Source organism: Chanodichthys erythropterus, chromosome 20 (genome assembly GCF_024489055.1).
Source record: "Chanodichthys erythropterus isolate Z2021 chromosome 20, ASM2448905v1, whole genome shotgun sequence".
In the NCBI taxonomy this organism is placed as follows: Eukaryota; Metazoa; Chordata; class Actinopteri; order Cypriniformes; family Xenocyprididae; genus Chanodichthys; species Chanodichthys erythropterus.
The window spans coordinates 21,861,165-21,886,058 of NC_090240.1; the positions used below are offsets into that span (position 1 = coordinate 21,861,165).

The following is a 24,894-nucleotide window of genomic DNA, read 5'->3' on the forward strand; positions in this document are numbered from 1 at the left end:
CATGAAATCCACTCAAAAAGAGGAAAAGCTAATCCTAGAGGCTCCACCTCTGTATGAGTGGTTTTGGAAAAGGCCGCAAGGATCCAGTAGCGGAGGCATTTCTTCAAACAACTGTTAATTTCTGCAAACCAATCAATTTTTTTAATAAAATGCCTGAACTGAATTACGATTAATTGCTGTAGTCTGATTCCGACTCTTATGAGCTGGTTCTTTTTAATGAATGAAACAAATACAGCACAAGTGTAGTCCAAATTCCTGGACAAATGACTCTTTTTAGTGAATCAAAAACATGCATTGCAACCAGTGTAGTCCGAATCCCAAGCAAATAACTATTTTGAGTCGATTATTTTTATTGAATCAAAAACATATCACAACTAGTTTAGTCTGATTCCTGAACAATTGACTCCTTTAGATAATTTCTTTTACCAATATATCTATTTTGATCTGGTTCTTTTTAGTCAATCAAAAACATGCATTGCAACCAGTGTAGACCAAATCTTGTATAAATGACTCTTTTGAATCTATTCTTTTTAGTGAATCAAAAACATGCAGCGCAAACAGTGTTGTCAGATTATATTATGTCGGCAAATAACTATTTTGAGTCAAAAACATAATACGACCAGTGTAGTCAGATTCCTGAACAATTCACTCCCTTAAATCATTTCTTTTTACTGAATCAGAAACATGCGGCTCAAACAGTGTAGACGATTCTTGTATAAATGACTCTTGAATCTATTCTTTTTAGTGAATCAAATACATGCAGCGCGGACAGTGTTGTCAGATTATATTATGTCGGCAAATAACTATTTTGAGTCAAAAACATAATACGACCAGTTTAGTCAGACTCCTGAACAAATGACTCTTTTGAACTAGAATCAAACACATATACAGTGTGTCCAAAATAGTCTGATTCTCAAATGAATGGCTTTTATCAGCCAATCCTTTTTAGTGAATCAAAAACATACAGCTTACATCTTACTGTGTAAAATCTTATGTTGTACTTAATCCTGTTGTTCATATTATATTATTAATACTATTCATTTAATTTGTAGTTGACAATATGAAAATGCTGCTTCTATTAAGCCTGAGAAAAGTCATTAAAATGACTGTGTAAATAAATTTCTTTCAAGAATTGTTGTAAATATAGATTCCCATTCCCACTTATACACCTATTTCATTGCTATCTGTCAGATCATAGCTTTTAATGCATCATATTCCAAAAAAGCATCTTTAATGCTTGTAGAAATGGTTTCTTAAATATCCGTAACTCACTAGCTGTGCATGTGCAGTGCATGGATTCAACACCGTAACAGCTGTTTTGTTACAAAGGTAAATATAAAAGCACATTGGAGAATGCATGATTGCCTGTCATAAATGTTAATTGAATACATCTGTGAAGTTTGCTCAGCCTAGGAGCTGTTGTGTCCTGCATGCATAACATCATGGTTCAGGCAGTAGGTCAAAGTGCTAAACCACAAAACTCCATCTTGGCATCAGCATTTTTGTCATTTGCACAATGTATTTTTCTACTGTTCTAAAATAAATTTTTCATTGTGAGACAAATGTGGAAGTTCAATACTTACTGTGTAATGCTTTAGCTGCACTTCTGAACGGAAGCAAAAAGAAATGTAAGCATTGTAAGTCTTATAGCAGTGTAAGGGTACAAAGGTTAGCTGTGAAACAAAAAGCCACCTTTACTGTAAGCCTTTGACACTGACACTGTATAGTTACATCCTATACCTCAGAGAGGTTGAGTAGGGCACGGGTTTGGTGAAAAACGATCGTTATGAAGTCCTCTCTGGCCTACATTATCTTTTTTGAAAGACAAGTCTTGTCAATGCCACTCCCTCTTCTTCCTTTGGAAATGTGTCTCTGCCCTGAGGTCATGAAATGCTCCTCTTTCTTCGTCTGGTCAAATTTGTCTTGTAATCCATCTGTTTATCTGTGTCCATCTGTAGAGGTTTACTAATGAGGACCACCTGGCTGTCCACAAACACAAACATGAAATGACGCTGAAGTTTGGACCCGCCAGAACGGACTCAGTCATCATTGCCGGTATTTTGCACCCAGAAAATATGATGGTTTGAACACACAGTGCCTCAAACTTATTATTTTTAGATATAATTATATACACGGTTCAGTATATAACAAAATACCCCAAAAAACAACATAAAAAATATATAAATATATGTAAAGTCTGCATGTTCTATGTGTCTCTGTGTGAATAAGCACCACAGTTTCGTCTGCTATACGCATACTGAAGCATGCATGACGCTTGTGGTGTTTTCAGCGTCTGCCATCTCACTGTATGAACACACAAACTTCATTTGCAGAACTGCTCTTAGAGTTAACATCTTGAGCATTTCATCATTTCATTTGGTAAAACTATTGTCATATCATAGGCCCTGTTTACACCTTTTAATAAGAAGTGTTTTGGTCGATCAGATCATAAGTAGACGAGGGAGACACATATTTACACCTGGTGTTTTAATCCGTCTCTTGTCCACTTTCACTTCTGTCCGGATTTCTTCGAGGGGAGGGTCTATGGGCAGGTAAATGTATGTTTTTTTCAGATCTTTCGATGTAATGGGCAAAACAAGCTCATGGAATTTACAGATGAGCATCAGCTTTTGTTTCCGCTCTGATAGCCACAATACCACGGTGAACGCAGTGAGTGCGTGTTAGAAATCAGGAATGGTGAGAGAACATCATGCTTGGTACATTTTTCATCTTCAGATCAAACTTTGGTCTAATGTTTACGCATTAGGTCAGTAGGCGGAGAGTAGGCAGTCTTTTGTGGCTGTTCAATCACATTAAACCACATGAGCGTTTACACTACGAAAGCAATTAGGTCAAATGTGTTTTCAACTACATCTGGAAGTGGATGAAAGTGGACAAGCTCAAAATGTTTTAGATGCCATTTACACCTATATTTAGCATCGTCCACTTGTGATCCAACCAAAACGCATCTTAATACTAGATGTAAACAGAGCCATATACACACAGAAACTCAAAGGTCTTCATGACAACCCATCAAAATAAAAGTTCGGTTTAACTTAAAGAAATTATAACAAATGTAATACTATTGCGCAGTAGAATGCACTTCTTCAATACTGTTTATTGAAACACACAGAAACTCAAAGGTCTTTATTACAACCCACCAAAATAAAAGATCGGTCCAACTTGAACAAAATTATGAAAGAAATTACGCAAGTTTTCATACATGTTTTAATTTAAACAGTAAACTTGCCAAAAATAAAAGGGATTTGCATTTGATTACATGTTAGTTTTATAAATTGATTTGATTACCACCACATATTAAAGTAAATTTGTATTTGACCGTATGTTTTTCTATTCTATGTACTCCTGAGAGTAAAATAAGCTATAATAAACCTATATAAAGGTCCAGTCATGAAAAGAAAAAAGTGATATACTATGAAACCGACAAAATCTTAAAGCATGTCGTGATGCAGATTTTTGGTTATAGATATTATTTAACTAAAATATATAAATATTGAATGCATTATCATATTAATAAAATAAGTATTCTGATTATTTATTTGTCTTTGGTAGCTTCATGTCCCTACCATTCATCCCCATGTTTTTGTGTATCACTACGTAACCAGGAATGCTGGTTTCAGTGGCACAGACAAAAATTTTTTTACAGAGATTTAACAATGCAATTTGATATCATTACTTTAGATCTGTGGAGTGAAGCTAATCCCCCTTAAGCTAGTAATTTTAAGGGGAAAATTCACAAAGTGCTGTTTTTTTTTTTTTGTCATGTTAAACCTTTGGGAAAAAACACAGATGTAATAACAGCCTTGAACTCTTTTAGATTTATCATGTTAAATCGTAAGCAGATTTGGTTTGTACTGTTGCGTACAGCCATTTAGCTGCATGGCAGAGTTTATATTGTCCTTGAGGCCGTCTTGCATAAGGAAACAATGAGATCTTTTGGTTTCTCGCTCTCTCTATCCCAGACCAGACGCCGACTCCCACTCGTTTCCTGAAAAACTGTGACGAGGTGGGCCTGTTCAATGAGCTGGCCAGCTCATTCGAGCAGGAATTCCCTAAAGGCCAAGAAGATGAGGACAAGAGGGCCAAGAACCCGGTGAGCTGCGGGACTGGGTGGAGGGATTCAGTCATACAGTCAGACGTGCTCCAAACATGAGGAGCTCGGGCTGCCTGCTGCCAAAACTCAGATTTATGGACTGCAGAGTTCCCTATCAGTTCGCATGTGTAACACTGTCTCGTCTAGCTCTCTCTCTCAGTCTGTCACATTCTTCGTCTCTCTTTCTTTTTTCCATGTAGTTACCCGCTCCTAATTCAGGAGCACTAGACATGAGTTTGCAGACGCCTTCAGATGTTAAGGTGAAGGAGGAGGACCCTGTGGAGGTGGACTCCTCTCCGCCTGGCAGCCCTGACTCCTTCTCCAGCATGTCAGATAGCAGCAGAGAGCCCATAGGCAGAGGACAGGTACATGCTTTATGCAAACCAAACTGTGCTAGAGCAGATATAGCAAAGCCCAAAAGTCAGATTTAATCTTAAAATGTTAGGATTTTATAAAATGTAAAATAAATATTTAAGATTCTGTATTATTTCTAGGTCACTAATCAGGTAGATTTGTGACATTGACCATGACAGTCAGATGTTCTTGCATTGAAGCACAAGATGCTCTTTGGATTGTTTTCAAATCATGCTGGAGAACATGATCATAGGTTTTACACAAACTTGTGGAGTTTATACAGCTCGACACTGCTGTCATTAAAGCAAAAAAAAAAAAAAAATTGTGAAATTCATGTAAATTCTTCTATCATTTCACTTTTCACTTCTATGTTAAAAATATTATTTGTAATAATAAAAAATATTAGAAAATAAATTTAAATAATTTAATTTAAAGGATTAGTTCACTTTCAAATGAAAATTACCCCAAGCTTTACTCACCCTCAAGCCATCCTAGGTGTATATGACTTTCTTGTTTCTGATGAAGACAATTGGAGAAATATTAATAAATATCCTGACGCATTTGAGCTTTATAATGGCAGTAATGCGCTACCAAACGAGTATGAGCTGAAGAAAGTCGCTCCAACCACAGTAAAATATGTAGCTTCCGCCAGACCGCCTTCCATACGTCCTACACCTTCCCTATTCAACTTATGCATCGCATCAGTTCCGTTTTTTCCGTAATTTAAATACGGAAGCTACATATTTTACTTCATAACTTGTTAAATTTGGATATTTGTTTTACACAAACGCATCGCTTGGCTTCAGAAGGTCTTTATTAACCCTCCGGAGCCACGTGGAATGTGTTTATGATGGATGGATGTGGATGGAGACACTTTCTTCAGCAAATACTCATTGGTCCCGTTCACTGCCATTATAAAACTTGGATGCATCAGGATATTCATTAATATATCTCCGATTGTGTTCATCAGAAACAAGAACATCATATACACCTAGGATGGCTTGAGGTAATTTTCATTTGAAAGTGAACTAATCCTTTAATATTGAAATTATTATTTATTATTAATTATATATTTAATAATTTATTTAATTATCCAAATAATGATTTTAATTTATTAAAGTAAAATAAATGTAATTATTATCACTAGTGGTTTTTGTAGAATACATAGACATACAAAAGAAGATATTTTGAAGGATATATGGGTAACCAAACAGTTATGGAAAAAAATACTATGGAAGTCAGTGGGACCCATCAACTGTTTGGTTACTAACATTCTTCAAAATATCTTCTTTTGTGTTCAGCAGAAGAAAGAAATTCATACAGGTTTGGACCAAATTGAGCGCAAGTAAATGATGACAGAATTTTCATTTTTGAGTAAACTATCCCTTTAATAGTAATGTATGCTAGCACACATTTGGCACTCAAGTGGCCACTGAGCTGTAGAGACCATAATTATACATTTCACTAAACTATGTATTTGACAATGACTGAACTAGATGTGTTGCATCACTAAACAAACAATCGTGACTGGATGATATCCATTTTGGAAGTAAATGGTGCTGCTTTTGAATTAAATGTTATGAGATGTTTGTGCTTAGTTGGCTGAATATTTACCTCACAGGATTCTCCTCCAAAGCCCGCCGTCAGTTCGGCTCCCACCCCTGCCATAGTGCGTCCTGGCTCTCTCCCCCTGCACCTGGGTTATGATGCCCTGCAACCCACCATGCCCTCCCCTACCTCCGTCATCACGCATACCCCACCATCCAACCGCACACTGGGGTAAGAGAACAGCCGCAGCGTATCAATGATGAGTTGTTGCTTTGAGCTGTCAGCTTCATTCTCTGACTCATTTCTATATGACTCACTGTGCTCCTTTAAGTTGGTGTGGTAGTAAATCTTAGGAAAATGTGGGCAGCTGGCTCATTTGTGCTCCCATACTTGACGTCCCAAGAATGTTTGGTCAGATAGTTGACAGGAAGAGAGCAGAACTAGCCTACAGAACATCACCAATCCAAAGTCTATATGTGGAAGCCAATGAAAATCAGATGACTAAAGTTGGCTTTACAATATGTAATCAAACTTAAAACAAATAAGGAAAATTTTCAATTCGTTCAATGACATATGAAAAGAACCAAGCTACATCCTTCCATTTGGTCTACACATTAAAACCCATTTAAACATTTTAGAATAGACACATCTTGTCAAAATCTTGTCTTGAAACATTTCAATCTATAAATACTGATCACCCAACAACTGTGAAGATTTTAATCATATTGTCATCTCTTGAATCAACAAATTTTAATATTATTTTCTGCTGGGTACCTGACAACTCAGGAATCTCTGGTAATGAGCAAGCAGACAGAGCTGCCAAGGATGCATTATCTACAGAACCAGTAAATGCTCTACACCTTTTACAGATCTGAGACCAATATTAAATGCATGCACCAAAAATAAATGGCAATCGGAATAGGATCACTGCTTAAGCAACAAATTATGTGAAATAAATCTTGATGTTGGGACAAAACATATATTCCCCTTTTAATAATCGCTGGGATCAAGTCTTTTACACATCACACTCAAGACCAGTGATGGGAATAACGGCGTTATAAATAAACGGCGTTACTAACGCCGTTACATTTTTCAGTAATGAGTAATCAAACGAATTACTTTTTCTCCCGTTACAACGCCGTTACCGTTACTGACAAAAAAATGGCGCGTTACTATAATTGAGCTGACTGAAGCGGTTTTCATCCGAGTAAGCTCTCTCTCAGCCATAGGACCTGCAAAGTTTTTTTTCTTTGGTGTGTGCTGCGGTTAGTCATACACAAATATAATTTTAAACCGATAATAATGTACGATGCGCTGTGTGTGTGTCTGTCAGAGCATGCGCGCGAAGCACAAGCTCAAACCAGAATACCCTTTTTGATGCTTGATCGAAAATATGTGAAATTAGTTTTTTTCTAGTCGACTAGTAGTTGTTCATTTAAGCTATTAGTTGACTAATCACATTTATATTAATTTAATTTCTTAAACCATAATAAGGAGCGTTTACATAATAGGCTATATAGCACTCAAGGGCACGCATAATTGCCATAAAGAACCGTCAAAAGTAATAATTATGAATGTGACAAAAACAGCAAGGAGACATTTTAATTGTTTATTAATAAAGTAATGTTTTCCGAATCAGTGTCGGCTGCAAAGATGAAGTTGACATTGCGGATTCTCATTGCTGATCATCTGCTCATATGGACGCGCCTAGAGAGATAATGCACATTTCATTCGGATTAGGCTACATAATCAGAGTAGCCTCTTTCTTTTCGTTTTTAATTACTTCATTTTCGTTAAAGTAGATATTTCAAGCATTCTATAGATATATTTCTCATGTCTGCGAGGCAAACAGCCTCTGAGTTTCGGTTCATTTAGCCTATAAGACGCTCCAGTTCACGCGCCAGTGATCGCGCCCGCGCCTCCATGTCATGATTTTATTGTCTGCTATATTTGCTTGTTAAATATCAAATCCAAGCAATTGGTTGATGAAACGTTGATTAAAATTAAGATACAATTTTTACCAAACGAAATTCACTTTAAAGAAAGGCTTTCTACAAAGCAAAACTTAATGAAGTGCTCAAAATCATTTCTGACCCACTCCATGTCTCCCGATATATTTGGGCATCTTATGATGCATCTTACTCACGCTGTTCACTTTTCATAATCGAATAAATGGATTTAAAACATAACACAGGACTATTTAAACATAAATATGAAACTACGTTTTCTTTAATGGCTACCAACACAGTACAGAGAAATTTCATGTCGTGAGCAAGAGCGGCTCATGAGTCAGGAGTCGTATCAAAAATAATTTTATTCTTAGACTTATATGTAATATTGGGGGCATTCAATTTATTTGGCATATTTTTTTCATATTTTTTTTTTTTTTTAAGTAACGCAATAGTTACTTTCCCTGGTAATTAGTTACTTTTATAATGATGTAACTCAGTTACTAACTCCGTTACTATTTGTGAGAAGTAACTAGTAACTATAACTAATTACTTTTTTAAAGTAACGTGACCAACACTGCTCAAGACTCACACATACAGCAGGAGAAAAACTTGTCCATTAAACATACTTTGCTGGACTGCAATACTTCTGCCCCTTTGAGGAACTTGTTTTATTCTGTTGATACTTTTGAAAAGGTTTTCAAGCAAGTAAATCCAAATTTAAGGTTTTTAGAAAAAATTCTTAAACATCTTTAGTTTTATGTTAAATCGCTCTCGCCATGAACATAGCCACAGAAGCTGGCATGGTGTTAAAAAAGGAAAGGGAAAAAAAGAGAGCAGAACTTCAGTTTGTGCATTAATTTGGTGTTGCTGCTTGTGCAAGCTGGAAATTTCTCTACTTCTCTTTCAGATCTCCCACAGTGCCGTACCCAATGATGATGCTTCCCAATGGTCAAACAGTTCCTGTGCTTCCAGGTCCTATGCAGATGCCCTCTGTAATATCTGTAAGTTTGAAGTGTATTTACTAGTACAGAATCCTCTGATTTAATATAATTCATTTGAAGTCATACTGTAATCAGACACAGTATAAGACAGGGGTGTCCTGGAGGGCCACTGTCCTGCAGAGTTTACCTCCAGCTTGCCTCAACACACCTGCCTGGAAGTTTTTAGTATCCCTAGTAAGACCTTGATTAGCTGGTTCAGATGTTTAATTGGGGATGGAGCTGAACTCTGCAGGACAGAAGCAGGATTGGACACCCCTGGTATAAGAAGATGGACAACTCGAAGGAAAAAATGGGAGAGACCGTAAAGGCCTGTCCACACCAAGAATAACTATATTAGCATCTACACCAACTCACAATATCATTCTTTTTATTCTAAGCACGTGCTGCAGTTCTGTCGTCTGCTACTTTAAATGCTCGGGCTCTTAAAATGGATTCTGATTGGCTGTCAGATTTTATTGTTCTTCATCTGGAAAGAATCTGTGTTGTTATTGCTATAGTTGTGGTATGGACTAGTGTGGCTATTCTTTTACAATGAGAAAGTTTATATATCTTTATCGTTATATTTATCGTCATTGGTGTGAACGGGCCTTAACACTTGTCTTTTTGTTTACTGTAAAACTGTTTTTTAAACTGGGGTCTGCAAAATGGTGCTGGGGTCTGTGGAAAATTCAGTGTTGTTATTGTTAATTGAAACTAAGGCTGTTTCTCAATTCCAAGAACGGACTTGCGTTCTCGTGGAGACCGGTCTTGCCAGGCTACTTTGAAAGAATGAACTCGGAAGGACGCGAGGACACAGAACGCACCCTTGTGAGAATTGAGATGTGCTGTGATCTTGTTGCTCAACTGACCGTTCCAGCATATTATAAGTAGTAGCCAATGCACAATAAATACAACATAACATTACAAACAAATCTCATAAACTATTAAAACATTTATTTCATATTATTATAGATATAATTTGTTTAAAAATTGTTATCGTTTTACTTTTACCGCATGTATTGTGAAAATTATGCATGTTTAATGTTACTTATGCTTTGTCAATGATAAGATTCTTTTTAATATGCCAATTAAAATACTGCAGGCTTTCTCCAGGTCTTTATTGTAATAAAGACCTTTAATTGTAATAAAAGTCTTTATTGTAATAAAGACCTGCTTCATGTTTGTGAGCTTGCAGCGGGAATCTCCTAAGTGAGAACGAGAAGTTTAAAGCTTACAGGCTTCCGTACGTTGACCGCATCATCTTCTTGGATTTATAATGGTTTGATTCTCTCAAGTCTGCATTCGATGCATCCTCGATGTGAAGAACACATCCGGGTACTTTCATGCGTCCTCTATGTTTGCGTTCTTGAGTTGCGGCTAATGATGACGTAGCGCAAGAACACAAGGATGCAAGATCGCTTAAGAACGCATATTGAGAAACGGCCTAAAACTATTAAAAAATGTTTATGTTTATTGAAATAAAGCTGAAATAAAATATAAATATTAAATGAAAAACTTAAACTTAAAAAGCGTAAACAAAAATTAAGTAAAAAAGAAAACTGAAATAAGTTTAAACTGAAACTATTAAAAATGACAAAGCACATTACAAATTTACTAAAAACTAACCTAAAATTAAAGTAAAATATAAAAATAAAAATATTAATAAATGCTGTAATACTATATAAATAATACTAAAATAACGCTAGAAAAATTTCAGGGTAACAAAAAACAATATATTTTCTTTATTGTAACAGCACTACATTTTATAAATAATAAGTAATTTGAATAATTTGAATTCTTTTTAATTAATGAAAAATATTTTCCAGATATTTGAATAACTTGTTTAATAAGTTATATAATATTAATAACAGTTATTTAATTTTTAAACAAAATGTTGTCTTTATATTATTATATTATGTATATTATGTTAGCTGCCTTTATATTTTGAAAAAGAGGTCATTTACAAGAGAATAATCATGTTTAGAGGTCCTTAAAGGGTTAGTTAACCCAAAAATGAAATTTCTGTCATTAATTACTCACCCTCATGTCTTTCCACACCCGTAAGATCTTCGTTCATCTTCAGAACACAAATGAAGATTTTTTTTTTTTTTAATGAAATCCGAGTGCTTTATGATCCCCAATAGAAAACAGCGTAATTACCACATTCAAGGTCCAGAGAAGTAGTAAAGACCATGTAAAATAGTCCATGTGACTACAGCAGTTCAACCTTAATGTTATGAAACGACTAGAATACTTTTTGTGTGCAAAAACGAAACAAAAATCATGACTTTATTCAACAATTTCTTCTCTTTCCTGTCAGTCTCCTATGCAGTTTACATTGTAAACACAGTGCAGCGCTTCCGGGTTCTATGTCAGAATGTAGGAGACTGACAGGAAAGAGAAGAAATTTGTTATTCATTGTCGTTATTTTTGTTTTTGTGCACAAAAAGTATTCTTGTTGTTTCACACGGACTATTTTAACGATGTCTTTGCTAACTTTCTGGCCCTTGAAATTGGTTATGACATTGCAGTCTATAGGGAGGTCAGAAAGCTCTGATTTCATCAAAAATACCTTAATTTGTGTTCCAAAGATGAACAAAGGTCTTATGGGTTTGGAACGACTCACTGAGGGTGAGTAATAAATGACAGAAATTTAATTTTTGGGTGAACTAACCCTTTAAAACACTTGCTTTTAGCATAATTTCAGTAAAAGAATCAAACTTTGTTCTGATTAGAAATATATTATTGAGATGTAATCTTGTCAAATAGTTGCAGATTTCAGCCCTTTGATCTCATTCAAGTAGACAGGAACTGAACCTTAAATAGCTGCTCTGGTCCATTACCAAGATGGACACCAACTAAATTGGCTTGCCTTAAAGGGACTTTGATGTGATTTCAATTTTAAAGGCCAAGTGTGTAATATTTGTTTTGTTAATGTATCATGCAATGTAATACCCCCCCCCCCCCCCCCCCCCCCCATTTCAGCACAGTGTTACTTGTAGCTCAAAAATGATCCATTTCTATTTCAGTATGATGTTTCTGTGAGCTGTTATTTCTGATCTCTGGAGTCATTTATAATTTGCCTCATAATATGTTTTGCGTTTGGCCCTGTGGTGTAGCTGGCGAGGCCCCTGTGTATGGTGCCTAACATTCCAGGAATTCCCGGCCCTCCACTAGGGGGCAGCAGCAGCGGCTCGTCTTCACCCTCCGGTTATAACCCCCACACTGATGCAAAGATGGTGAGAGCAAACATCTTTTTTTCTTTCTATGTCAGACTGTGGATCTTTACGCAAAACGCCCAGACGCATAGCTTTCTCTTTAGTGTTCCTATGTTGAAAGTCTTTATCCGGCACATCACATGGGCGATAGTTTTCACAACAAACAAACACTGGCTGTTGTGACCAAGCTGTTCTGTCATTAACAGTCTGTATTTCAAGTACACTTGTTATCCAGGGATATACAAAAAATACATATTTTCATAACAGACTAGTTGGTGGGTGGTTTGAAGACTAGTCGGTCTGTATAATTACGCTGATTTAGCGTCCACCAGACACGTTTCGTACGGGATGTTCACTTAAGATTTGAAAAAATTAGAAGAATTCTGCATGACCATCCTGACCCATAGAAATAAAATGCAGAAGTTCAAACGTGTTTGTTTCCTTTCTGTCACATGGTTTCTCTCCTCAGTGCTTGACGAGTTTTATGAAATGACTCCTCTTGCCATTCCACATGAAAGAGGAATAAAATAGTGTTGCGGCTGAAACAGCTGTTTTTAATTAGAATGAATGCCATCTAGTGCCACATTACCATGGTGTGTTTGTTGTTATTCTCAGAGGTTAAAGGCAGCATTATCTCAGCAGACGCCCTCAGCTCAGGGTGTTCTTGGTGTGGCGATGGGGTCCAGTGCGATGGTACCTCAAAGGGTTGAGCAAAGCCAGCTGCTGGTCCAGCATCCAGATGCCCCATCCCCTGCTCAGCCACAGGTATACCACGTTTTCACACTCGAATTGTCAGAACTGCAAACATTATATGTACTAGTGTTGACACTGTACCAACATTTCAGTAGTCCATACCAATACCAGTAAAATTTCACATTTCTCTGTATTAATTTTGGTACCATAGCAAAAACTTTTGTAACTGTTTTATTTTATTAGTTTTTTTATATAACTATTTGAAAATAAAATATTAAATAAGTGAAATTAGTTAATGATAAATGCTAAGTAAATAATAAATTTCTGTCATTTATTACTCACCCTCATGTCGTTCCAAATCCGTAAGACCTTTGTTCATCTTCAGAACACAAATTAGGATATTTTTGATGAAATCCAAGAGGTTTCTGAACCACACATAGGCAGAAATGTGAAAATCGACTTTATTCAACAATTTCATCTCTTCCCTGTCAGACAGTGCAGCGCCTCCAGGTTCTACGTCAGAACGCCGGCACGTGCATCAGCATCACACTCATGCGTCATGTTGCTCACGTGTACAGCGAGGGCCAATAATGTGTCGCCGTTCTTACGTCGAACCCAGAAGCGCTGCACAGTGTCTACAATGTAAACAGCATAGGAGACTGACAGGGAAGAGAAGAAATTGTTGAATAAAGCCATTATTTTTTTGTTTTTGCGCACAAAAATTATTCTCGTCGCTTCATAACATTAAGGTTGAACCATTGTAGTCACATGGACTATTTTAACAATGTCTTTGGTACCTTTCTGGATCTTGAAAGATGCAATGACATTGCTGCCTATGTGTGGTTCAGAAAGCTCTCCTTTCATCAAAAAGATCTTAATTTGTGTTCTGAAGATGAATGAAAGATTTACAGTTTTGGAATTACATGAGGGTGAATACTTAATGACAGAAATTTCATTTTTGGGTGAACTAACCCTTTAAAACATTAGCATGTAGCCTTCAAAAATTGTTCAGTTAAGAAAATATTGCATTGAAAAGATCAAAAGAAAAGTTAGTAATAAAATGAAAAACAAAGAAACTTCTGACTATTTTGTCATATCAGATTTTTTTGTCACATTCGTGGCTATAGTTATCACAATGTCAAACATGGAAATTACAGATTCAGTCCCAGATTTTAATATGGATGTCACACATGACTTAATGAGTTATTTACAGAAATCGAGTGAAGTTATATACAGAAAACGCGTAAATAGAATCCTTTTTACACTCTTCGCATACCTCTTTTCCACCAGAATGGTTCGCAGTTTGAAACTAGAGCCTGTTCTTGGCTAGGCGAACTAGTGCCAGTCATGTAGCGTCCGCGTGTTTCCATAGACTTGAGTAACGAACGGTGATGTACGACACTATGTGTTGTTTACCTGACTATAAACAGTCTAAAATCAAACAATGTGCATCCCGGTGTTTGTGCAGACAGTGCAGCACTTCTATTTTGCTGTTCACTGCTCCAGGTACTCTCATCTGTCCTCTTTGGAGATATATTAATTGAAAGTGAAACCGCTGATTCACTCGCTCTCTCGCACACTGAGTCTCTGGCTCCATTCGAAGCCAGCAAGTTGGTGGAAAAGGGGTAACAGAGTGTTTACACAAATCTGCATGGGAGCATTTGAAAGAGCATCATGTTTGTCAGGGAGCATCTTTCACTTTGCTGTGGCATTAAGCAGTAAACATCTCAGTTTACTCTGCCCTGCTGTTTTCAGGTGTCACCCGCTCAGCCCACCGGGGGTCGCAGGCGGAGAACAACTGATGACGACCCCGATGAGAGAAGGCAGCGCTTCCTTGAGCGGAACCGAGCAGCAGCTTCTCGTTGCAGACAGAAACGCAAGCTGTGGGTCAACTCTCTGGAGAAGAAGGCTGAGGAGCTCACATCCATCAACGTCTCGCTGTCGGTTAGTGTGCATAAAAAATTCTTTGACTTGTAATTATTTGATCTAAAATGTTTATGAGCACTGAAATATCGCTTATAGCAACTTCAGAAATGTGTTAGAAGTGGTTCCTTTTTGTTTGATAGTATGTAAATGTCTGTATGCAATGCATGAAGTACCTAAATATTCTTAATCAAGATGCATGCAACCAGAGCATACTGTGTGGGATATCGTATCCCATAATGCAGTGCGTTTGTCTATAAGTTCTATTTATAGAGTCAAGACTGAACTGAAAGCAATGTCAACTGAAATGTTTTGTAATCTCTTTAAGTGGCAAAAATTAAGATAAGATAAAGTTAGTTAAAAGATACATTTGGTTTTCCCAGATAACTGTATCTCACAATGTAAATAGGTTATGAGGTTATACCATTTTACACGCTGGTTTTTGAAATATTTTCAATTTCTTTTTTATCTTTGCATATACTGCACTATTGCTAGTATCTCATCATAGCCTAATTTATTTTATTATATTGTTTTATTTTTTATTTTTTTAAACAATTATTGGCCTTATTTAAAATGTACTTCATCATTAATACTAATATTAATATTATTATTATTGATTTTATTATAATAAAATAATAAAATAATAATAATGTTATTAATATATATTTTATTGTATGAGAATGCATTTTTTTTATTTGTGTATGTATTTATTTATTGTATTGTTTTTGTTTTATTTTATTATATTATTATAAATATGTCAAATTGACTATCATTAATAATAATCTTAATATTTATTTATTTTTATTGTAAAACAAAATATTTTTATTGATATATTTATTTCTTATATTGTTTTATAACTTTATTTTTTTAATAAATATAATTAATATAATTTTTTATTAATATAATACTATTTTACAATGCACACATTGATGGTTTAGCATTGTTGTATGTACTTTCAAATTGGTTTGTTACAAATGTGTTTGCACGTTTCTGTCCAAGTGTGATGTTCACACTTGTTTTGTTTTCGCTTGTTTGTATGTGTACAAGAACGAGGTGTCTCATCTACGAAACGAAGTTGCTCATCTAAAGCAGTTGCTGTTAGCTCATAAAGACTGCCCCGTCACCAACCTCCAGAAGAAAGCCGCCTACTTGGGTGAGTGGAGCTTGAGTTGAGGTTCTTTCACTTGCACCTGCATGATCTAATCTTCATTTTTTTTTTTTTTTTTAATGTCTCTCAGGGGAGGAGCACATGAAAGAGACGTCTGAGCCCACGGGTTCCCCGGCGCCGGTCATTCAGCACAGCTCTCTGGCCCACAGCCCCTCGTCCACAGTAGGGCCCAATGGCCTGAGTTCCCGTGCTGCGGCTGAGGCGGTGGCCATGTCGGTGCTGGCAGGGATGGGCAGCCAGCGAGGGGAGAGCGGTGGGCCATCGCACGTCATCATGGCGACACAGTCCCACCAATCCAGCAGATGATGAGAGCAGCTAACAGTCTGCCTGGGACTCTCCGCATCCCAGGAGAGGGGCAGATCTGCGAGAGGAAAACGCACTCTGTTCCCATTCTTTAGTCTGGTTCCCTCTCACACCATCACACTCTGAACTGGAGCTCAGCTGCATTCTGGGAATGAAACTGGGACTATGTATACATACAGAGAGAGACGGAAGCAGATTGTTGTTCACTATGCCATAGACTATGGGGGCTGGACTCCAAACCATGCTCTCCTTTGCATCCTCTGTATCTTCTGCTCCTTCCTTCAACTTCCTCCTGCTCCTCCACTGGCTGTAGGACTGCAAAGCACTTCCTGTCATTAAACGTATCCCCATAGACATATGCACATACACACGCTGCAATAAAGACATTGCCTAAATTGTGACCGTGCACTCGGTGTATGTGTACATATGCTGTATTGCACATTAATTCACACACATGCAGGCTGCGTCTCAAATTTGTGACGATGCAATACTTTATATATTCTTATATACATGTATTAGTATGCGTGTGTGTGTGTGTTTGAGAGAAACATGATGCTTTTTCTTTAAGATCTTTTACCTTGCTATTTTAGGTTTTTTTTTTAGTTTTCAGGTGGCCACCCCCCTCATCTTACCCTCGCTCATCTTACCTCATTTTTAACCTGTTATATACGTTTATAATCGATGTGTGCATGTGTGCTTATCGTGTGGGTGTACAGTGATGTACAACAGAAAATAGCAGTTTGTGAAGGACTGATACACTAAGACTGCCTTGTTAGCATGCAAACTTCTTGCTATATATAAACTGTATTGTATTGGCACATTGCATTCAGTTTGGGCTACGGAACCTTTTTTTTTTTTTTTTTTGTCCTATCTTTGTTTTCTTGTGTATGTCAAACTCAGATACCGCAAATAGCATACTGTCCGAGGTCATCGTGTATGATTAATTGTTATCAGGACCCTTGCGCACAGTCTTGAGAAATACTGCCTTTCCAAAGTTAGCCACAAGATTGAGTTAAGTTGGCCATTATGAGTTGAGGCTCTTAAAGTAGTCTTAGACTTAGTCTTTTTATTATTATCTAACTTTCATAACTCATGAGATAAACCCAGCTGCTGTTTATTGAATACCATTCCTACCACGTAAGAAAAAAAAACTAAAACTATGACACAAAAGCTCATAGTAACAAGATAAATTAAGAGATAAAACATCAAATTTATGGCATTAAAGTCATAATTACAACAAAAACTTGATAATAACTCGATAATATGATTAAAAAAAATCTAAAATATGGCAAGTTTAAATTATAAGAGGTCATAATTAAGACATAAAAAGTAGAACTTGCGTTTAAAAGTTGAAATTTGTCATAATTTTGACCTCATGACTATCTAAGTTTCGACTTCTGTGACAATTCTGAATTTTCATCTCATAATGACTTAGTATGTCATAATTATGATTTACTGGAGCATTTTATTATGTGGTGGAAATGGACTTCCGTATTTATCCACTTATTTTTTACAATAATAACAGCCCTAGTGCCTCTATACCCTCTTGTTCAGTTACTTTCACAATTACCAGACTGTTATAGTTGATATCCCGATACTCTGTAACACTACTGTATGTGTTTCTCTGCTCTCTTATCCACACATAAACATACACAGTCCCTGATAAAAATGTAAAGATACAAGGATTCTGCCTTATGAATCACACGAGTGCCTCTTTATAGGTTAACCTCACTCCACCTATCGTATTCAGGCATCTGTCAGATGTTAAAAACTGTATCTGTATCATCAGTCCTGAGGTAATGAATTAACAATAATGCCTTTTAAACAGCGAGGAACGCTGCCCTTAATTTTAAGCATATTCTATACTGCCACCTGGATGTAATAAGGTGCTATTACATCTAACTAGAAGGCTGCAGGGAACAAAGAGTATCCAAATCTACTGTTTGAATGGTTTTACCTGTACTAAGATGTTTATCCAAACATATGGTCTTGTCTTTTTTTACACAATATCAGACATTTTTAAAATTAAGGCAGCATATTAACAAGGGACTAAGATGTACTGTCGTTGCTCAGTGTGTGTAACTTGAATTCTCATTCTTTTTATGTCATTATTTGCAGTACGTAATTAACACAATATCAGTCTAAAATGTATATAGGCCTGTCAGAATGCACTAAAAAACGTTTTGGTTTATTTTTCTGTTTGGTGTCTCAGAGATTGTCAAGGTTTTTTTTGTTTTGTTTTTGTTTTTAAACACCATATCAAACTTACCACTTGACCGATATCTCATGAATGACTCCTGGTTTAAGTGTTGACCCTGGCTTTTCTGTTGTATTATGTGCTGGCACTGTAGTCGTTCAGCAGAGCCCATATAGAGGATTGTTGGCCTGAAATGAGCAGAATGGAGAATTTTTTGCTTCACTGGCACTTTTTCTTTATTCGCTGCCAGGTCTATAGAAATACCTGTAACTGTTTTTTTTTTCTTTTTTTCTTGTGTGTGTGTGTGTGTGTTGTAAGACAGAAAAGTAGAAATTCTTAGACTTTCTTTTCTCATTCTCTATTCTAATACTTTGTACTCAAATATTTGTAGTTATTTTTATTTGTAAAGATTAATAAGAATGCCTTGAGATGGTCCCTGTTTGATTCTCACTTTAATCACTTTAAAGTTGTACCAGATTTCTGTCTTGATGGACTTAATGATCCATAATTCCAACATAATGCACAAATAATTTATTATGGAATTATTTCATGCTAGTAAAATTTAACAGTTTCCCTGAGATAGACAGACTGAACAAAACAAAAGTCCTTCAGAATAGACTGATCTTATAGGCTAAAGGAAAAAAAGAGAGATAAAAGGTTGTTTTAAGAGTATGTCTTTTATGGGAAATTGCCTCACTCCAAGTTGGACTGATAGTTTTTGAAATTGTCCTTGTAATGTACATATGTGTACCATATATATTTACTATTTTTCATGCATGTTGAAGTGAAATACTCTGAACACAGTGCTGCAGTTTTGATTAAACAAAAAACAAAACAAATGTCTTTAGTCTTATTTAGGCACCATGAAAGATTTTTTTATATAATCTATATTATCTATATAATTTTGTTTTTAATATAATATAATTGGCCAGTGTTTATATATATATATATATATATATATATATATATATATATATATATATATATATATATATATACATTATATATATATATATATATATATATATATATATATAATTTATAAATTAATAAATGTTAAATATAGTTTTAAATTATTTTATATTATTCAGTATATATATATATATATATATATATATATATATATATATATATATAAATTAAAAATAAATGCATAATTACATATATTCATATATGTGTATATTTTATAAATGATATATATTATATGTAATTATGTATTTTTAATTATTTTATTTTGTATTGTATTATATATATATATAATTTATAAATTAATCTAAATATATAAATATATAGTTTTAAATTATTTTATATTATTCATTATACATACATACATTATATATAATTAAAAATAAATACATAATTACATATAACATTAATATATTTAAATATATATATATATATATATATATATATATATATATATATATGTATATTGAATATCATAGGCTAATATAAAATAATTTAAAACTATAATATTAATATAATCATATATTAATTTATAAATTGAATATTAATAATATAAAATTAAAATAATGTATGTATATTGAATATCAGGCTAACATAAAATAATTTAAAACTATATATAATATTAATACATTTATATATTTATACATTATATAAATTTATTATATGTAATTATGTATTTATTCTTAATTATATAATGTATGTATATTGAATATCATAGGCTAATATAAAATAATTTAAAACTATATATTATTAATATATTTATATATTAATTTATAAATTGAATATTAATAATATAAAATGAAATAATTAAAAAATAATTAAAATAAGTACACCAGTTTTTGATGGTAAGATGGTAAAATTTGATGGCGGTACAGTAATCTATCGATTGTAATACCATAGTACCCTAACTACTGAATGATCTCCATATCCAAATACCATGATATTTATATTGTTCTAAAGAATACCATAGTGCATATTCAAATAACATGATGGCAGTATCACTACAAATGTCGCTAGAGGGCGCATGCGTGTCGTCTCGAGGTATGTGTGTGTTTGGGGGTGTCATTGATCACACAGGAGGTAAACGCGATCACGTGACCGCACAGTGCAGTTGGTGAGTTCTCACAGCATGGCGGAAGGAGTAGTTGTCCGGATGGATTGTTACTCACCTTTTAATTCATGTCTTCTGTCTTGACGGGAGGATTTTTAGCTTTCGAAGCGCATTTCTTCACACTTAAAACAACTTCAGCGTATTCTCTCAGCGATGGCAGACCGCGGTGTGGATTTGGCAGCTCTACCGAAAGAGGTTAGAGAGCAGTTGGCGGAGTTGGAGCTCGAGCTGTCTGAAGGTAAGAGATGGAGTTACCACCTCAACCTTAATATTGTTAATAATATTAACCTAATATTTAAATCCCACGGTCGTATGGCGCTATAACAGGCACGTATATACTCTCAAGCAGACATTGTCTACTGCTTTGTGTTGGTGTTTGAAGGTCTTCTCTTTTCCCTCAGAGAATTTCGTTTTTGAAAGAGGCTGTGTCTCAAAAACTAGCGAGCTGCCTACCTAGACAGAATGTCTGGATGCCTAAAATGCAGTTTCTAACGTCCCAAATGCGCCTCTGATTCCCAGACATGCTGTCTATGTAGGCAGCTCACTATGTTTCGAGACACCGCCGGAGTGTGTTGGAAGAAATTTTGATTTTCCAACATCAAATATCCTTTCAGTCTCGCGTAAATGAAAGAACCGAACGTGAATGAGAACTAGAAGAGCAGTAATGCTGAATCCGGCCGTTAATTTTACCTCAAGAGACTGAGACTATTGTTTGTTCAGTGATCTAGACCTCAAAGAAAAGAGAGCCCTTGACAGTTCAGCTAGACACAATACCTCAGTACAGACACTGTCAGTAAGGAAGATCGAGTTCATATCGTTTTTAATGTTGATTTATCTATGTTACGATGGTTGCTGTTCTCAAAGACCTTTGTTTTCATATTTAAAGGGGCATTACTTTTTGCTGCTTGAAACCCTGTTAGCACAGACACATCTGTCAAACACACCTTCTCTGTAGACACTTCCTCTCACCCTTATAGTCATTATTATAAAATGATGGTTATTCAATTATCTTGTAAACTATATTTGATGTGAAGATGCATTTTCCACTACACCACTAGTCAGCTCATTATAAAAAAAGCCAAGGACTACATTATCACATAATGTAGTGCTTATCAGTTACTACTTTAGTTCATTCAGATGTATATATAGATTATAAATAGTTCTACATATCTCTCAGATCTCCTACTGTACCTTCTGGTCGGCACTTGTCTGGACATTCCTGCAATGCATTTGATGGAAGAAAATACCATATTGATGAATATAATATAGAGTTTCTGAGACACAACAATTCATTTTTGTCTTTAAGATTGTATGTTTTTGAAAGATGTCTCTTATGCTCATTAAGTCTGCATTTATTTGATCCAAAGTGCTGTAAAACAGTATTGTGAAATATAATTACAATTTACAGTTTTCTATTTTAATATATTTTAAAATGTAATTTTATTTATGTGAAAGCAAAGCTGAATTTTCAGCATTCATTATTTACTTCAGACTTCAGTGTCACGAAATCATTCTGATATGCTGATTATCTGCTTATTATCATCAGTGTTGAACACAGTTGTTCTGCTTAATATTTTCATAAAAAACAGGACCTTTTTTTCAAGATTTGATAAATGGGAAGTTCAAAAGTACAGCATTAATTTGAAATATAAATCTTTTGTAACATTAGAAATGTCTTTACTGTCACTTTTGTTTTATTTAATGAATCCTTGCTGCTGATAGTATTAATTCCTTTAAAAAACACTGCCCCTAAACCTTTGAACGGTAGTGTATGCTTTTATTTTTTGTTATACCTTAATATCTTAAAGAGCATACATGGCACCACATTGAGTGCTATTGTATCTTAAAGAGACATGGCTTGAATTTCAGAGCGGATATTGCGCATAATTTTACTCATTTCCGCAGGTTTCGCACTTATAAGGTGGGAAATTCCCGCAAACATTTATTCAATTAGCTTTTGGGGTGAAGGAGCAAATTAATCCACACAGATTATCAGATTAAATCATTAATTTGAAAATCATACGTGAGACATAATTTCACAAACAGTGCTACTGCGTCTTCTCTCTCTCTTTCAAAATGCACACATGGCTTCACATCACCACATTGTCTTTACAAGCGAGCTGTGATACAAGACTTTTGATTCAGGACAGAATTTTCACTTGCCAGTCGGCCAGTGGTGCTCCGTTAATAAAGTTTATCATATGCATGACATTCAAGCGTTTTTAAAGGGGACCTATTATTCCCATTTTTACAAGATGTAATTTAAGTGTCTGGTGTCCCCAGAATGTGTCTGTGAAATTTCAGCTTAAAATACCTCACAGATCATTTATAAATCCATGTTGTAAATACCCATTTCTGACTACAGTCAAGAACAGGCTGTTTTCGTGCATGTGCCTTTAAATGCAAATGAGCTGCTGTGCCCCGCCCTCTCTCTAGGATCACAGTTCCTGCCTCAATCGGATTCTCTGCCAAATATTAACAAGACATCTGATTGGTTTTGAAAATGGTGGACGGCTTGCTGAGGGCGAAAACTATGACAAAGCAGGACTGTCAGTCAGCAGTCGTGGGCGGGGCCTGTGGCTAATGTGACGTCTCATTAGCACCATGGCTTAAAAAAAGAGGTCATTGGGAGACACTGCTTATGATTTATGGGGATTAAAAAAAGGAGTGGTTGGATTTTTTTATCACTATAGGGTGGTAGTGTACACACACTGCCAACACACATTTATGTCCAAACACCATGCAAAAGTGAATTTTGCATAATAGGTCCCCTTTAATAGCCTGGGTGCCAGCCCGAACCCCGCCCACAACATTTTTTGGACGGGAAGTTCGGTCTGGACTCGATCCATTGTGGAGTAATTATGCTCGGCTCCCAGAAGGCCGAGCCAATCAAATTGCCAGGGCGGGCTTTAATCGATCATGGACAGGCTATCTGCGGTTACATAACCACCCACGTCATCAAAGAGCGCTTGGGTTGAATTGGTTTTCACCAACGATGACTGCAGCTGGAGAAGTAAGATGTTTAGATTCCGCTATCACGTCTGTAATAAAAGAAATCGACAGTGCATTAATTTTAAAAGACGAACAAAGAACCGCAATCAAGGCATTTGTTGATGGGAAAGATGTGTTTGCCGTCCTTCCAACGGGATTCGGCAAAAGTTTAAGTACAAGTTCAACATACGTCACTTACTGCGTTGCTCTGATTGGTTGTAGGTCTATCCAATTGAGTGCAGAGTTTGTTTGTTTTTTTTACTGGTTCGGTTAAGACACGGCCCATAATTCAAGTGAAATGGAGCAGTATCAGACTCACATTCTGCCTAGAATATGAGTATGACGAAGTCAGGCTACCCCTTTAAAGCATTCAGTAGTACTCGCGCGCTCTCTGAGGCTCTGTTTACACCTGGCATTATGATGCGTTTTGGTCGATTGGATCAAAAGTGAACGACACGAAATACTAGGGCTTGGTAAAAAAAATATAGATTTCTCGTTTTTAATCGATTCTTATTTTTATGAACCGATATCGATTCTTAAATCCCAAGAATCTTTTAGTCTAGTCTGTTTTCATTTAATGAATGAGCAGAATATGTAGCGCCTCACAACAAATAAATCGCAGTAATCTTTGCTTTGTTACTTTTGATATGAAGCAAAGTCTCAGATTTCAAATCACGTCCATCTTATTATGAGATTCAAAAAATAAATACCGTTTTGGCGCTGTTTAATGTGGCTTGACCAATCGCTTTAACGCCTCAGTAAAAGAGAAGCGCATGTGAACATCCTCTCCTCCGCTTTAATACCAGTTACAGCGCAAAATAAATGTGAATTAACATCTGAAGGTACGTTAAAATATACAGTACAACTTACCGAAATCCGCATCATGTTTCGTGTAATCGCTCAATCAGTGTTTCAACCTCGGAAAGACGTCACTAAAACAGCTTGTAAACAGTGTCACGTAACGTCACATTTACCCAGAAAAACCATATTCAGTGACCATAAACTCATTAGTCAGCTAGAAAAGTGTACTCTAGAAAGCAATATTCTGATAAATATAGCTATGCACTGTTACATATTCATTATAATTTTTAATGTTCTTCAATATTTAATGAATGTTTGAATAAATCAGTTATGACAGACACGATTTAAATGTTTATATTTCAAAAAAACGAATTGGAGTAGAAATATGATTATGTAATTCTAAACTTTATTTATAATAAAAACGTGATTGAGTGTAATTTAAGTGTTTGTATATAAATAAGTTAATTTAACCTTCAATATTATTACAGTAGTACCAACTGACTTAAATGTGTAGTTTACAGCATTAGTTGAGAGATTTTTTTCCTCTAGAAAATTTACTATGTTCTGTAACTGAA

At 35.5% G+C, this 24,894-nt stretch overlaps 2 protein-coding genes across 5 annotated transcripts in view; both read left to right on the top strand.

Moving 5' to 3' along the window:
- atf7a (activating transcription factor 7a) overlaps nt 1-19,275 on the top strand; it is a 35,442-nt gene extending 16,167 nt beyond the window's left edge. For 2 of the 3 annotated variants that reach the window (XM_067370627.1, XM_067370626.1), the window contains 11 exons: nt 1,959-2,055; nt 3,984-4,114; nt 4,315-4,479; nt 6,090-6,247; nt 8,876-8,969; nt 9,687-9,776; nt 12,068-12,187; nt 12,782-12,931; nt 14,615-14,803; nt 15,830-15,935; nt 16,021-19,275. In XM_067370627.1, the coding sequence (XP_067226728.1) occupies nt 1,959-2,055; nt 3,984-4,114; nt 4,315-4,479; nt 6,090-6,247; nt 8,876-8,969; nt 9,687-9,776; nt 12,068-12,187; nt 12,782-12,931; nt 14,615-14,803; nt 15,830-15,935; nt 16,021-16,256 (1,536 nt within the window). In that variant the 3' untranslated portion in view covers nt 16,257-19,275. The remainder of the gene's footprint in view (nt 1-1,958; nt 2,056-3,983; nt 4,115-4,314; nt 4,480-6,089; nt 6,248-8,875; nt 8,970-9,686; nt 9,777-12,067; nt 12,188-12,781; nt 12,932-14,614; nt 14,804-15,829; nt 15,936-16,020) is intronic. The other variant, XM_067370628.1, reaches the window with a different exon arrangement.
- Nucleotides 19,276-20,522: 1,247 nt separating this feature from the next.
- The window catches only part of dip2ba (disco-interacting protein 2 homolog Ba), a 59,542-nt gene continuing 55,170 nt past the window's right edge, over nt 20,523-24,894 (top strand). For both annotated transcript variants that reach the window (XM_067370417.1, XM_067370418.1), the window contains exon 1: nt 20,523-20,765. In XM_067370417.1, coding sequence (XP_067226518.1) covers nt 20,681-20,765 — 85 coding nt within the window. In that variant the 5' untranslated portion in view covers nt 20,523-20,680. The remainder of the gene's footprint in view (nt 20,766-24,894) is intronic.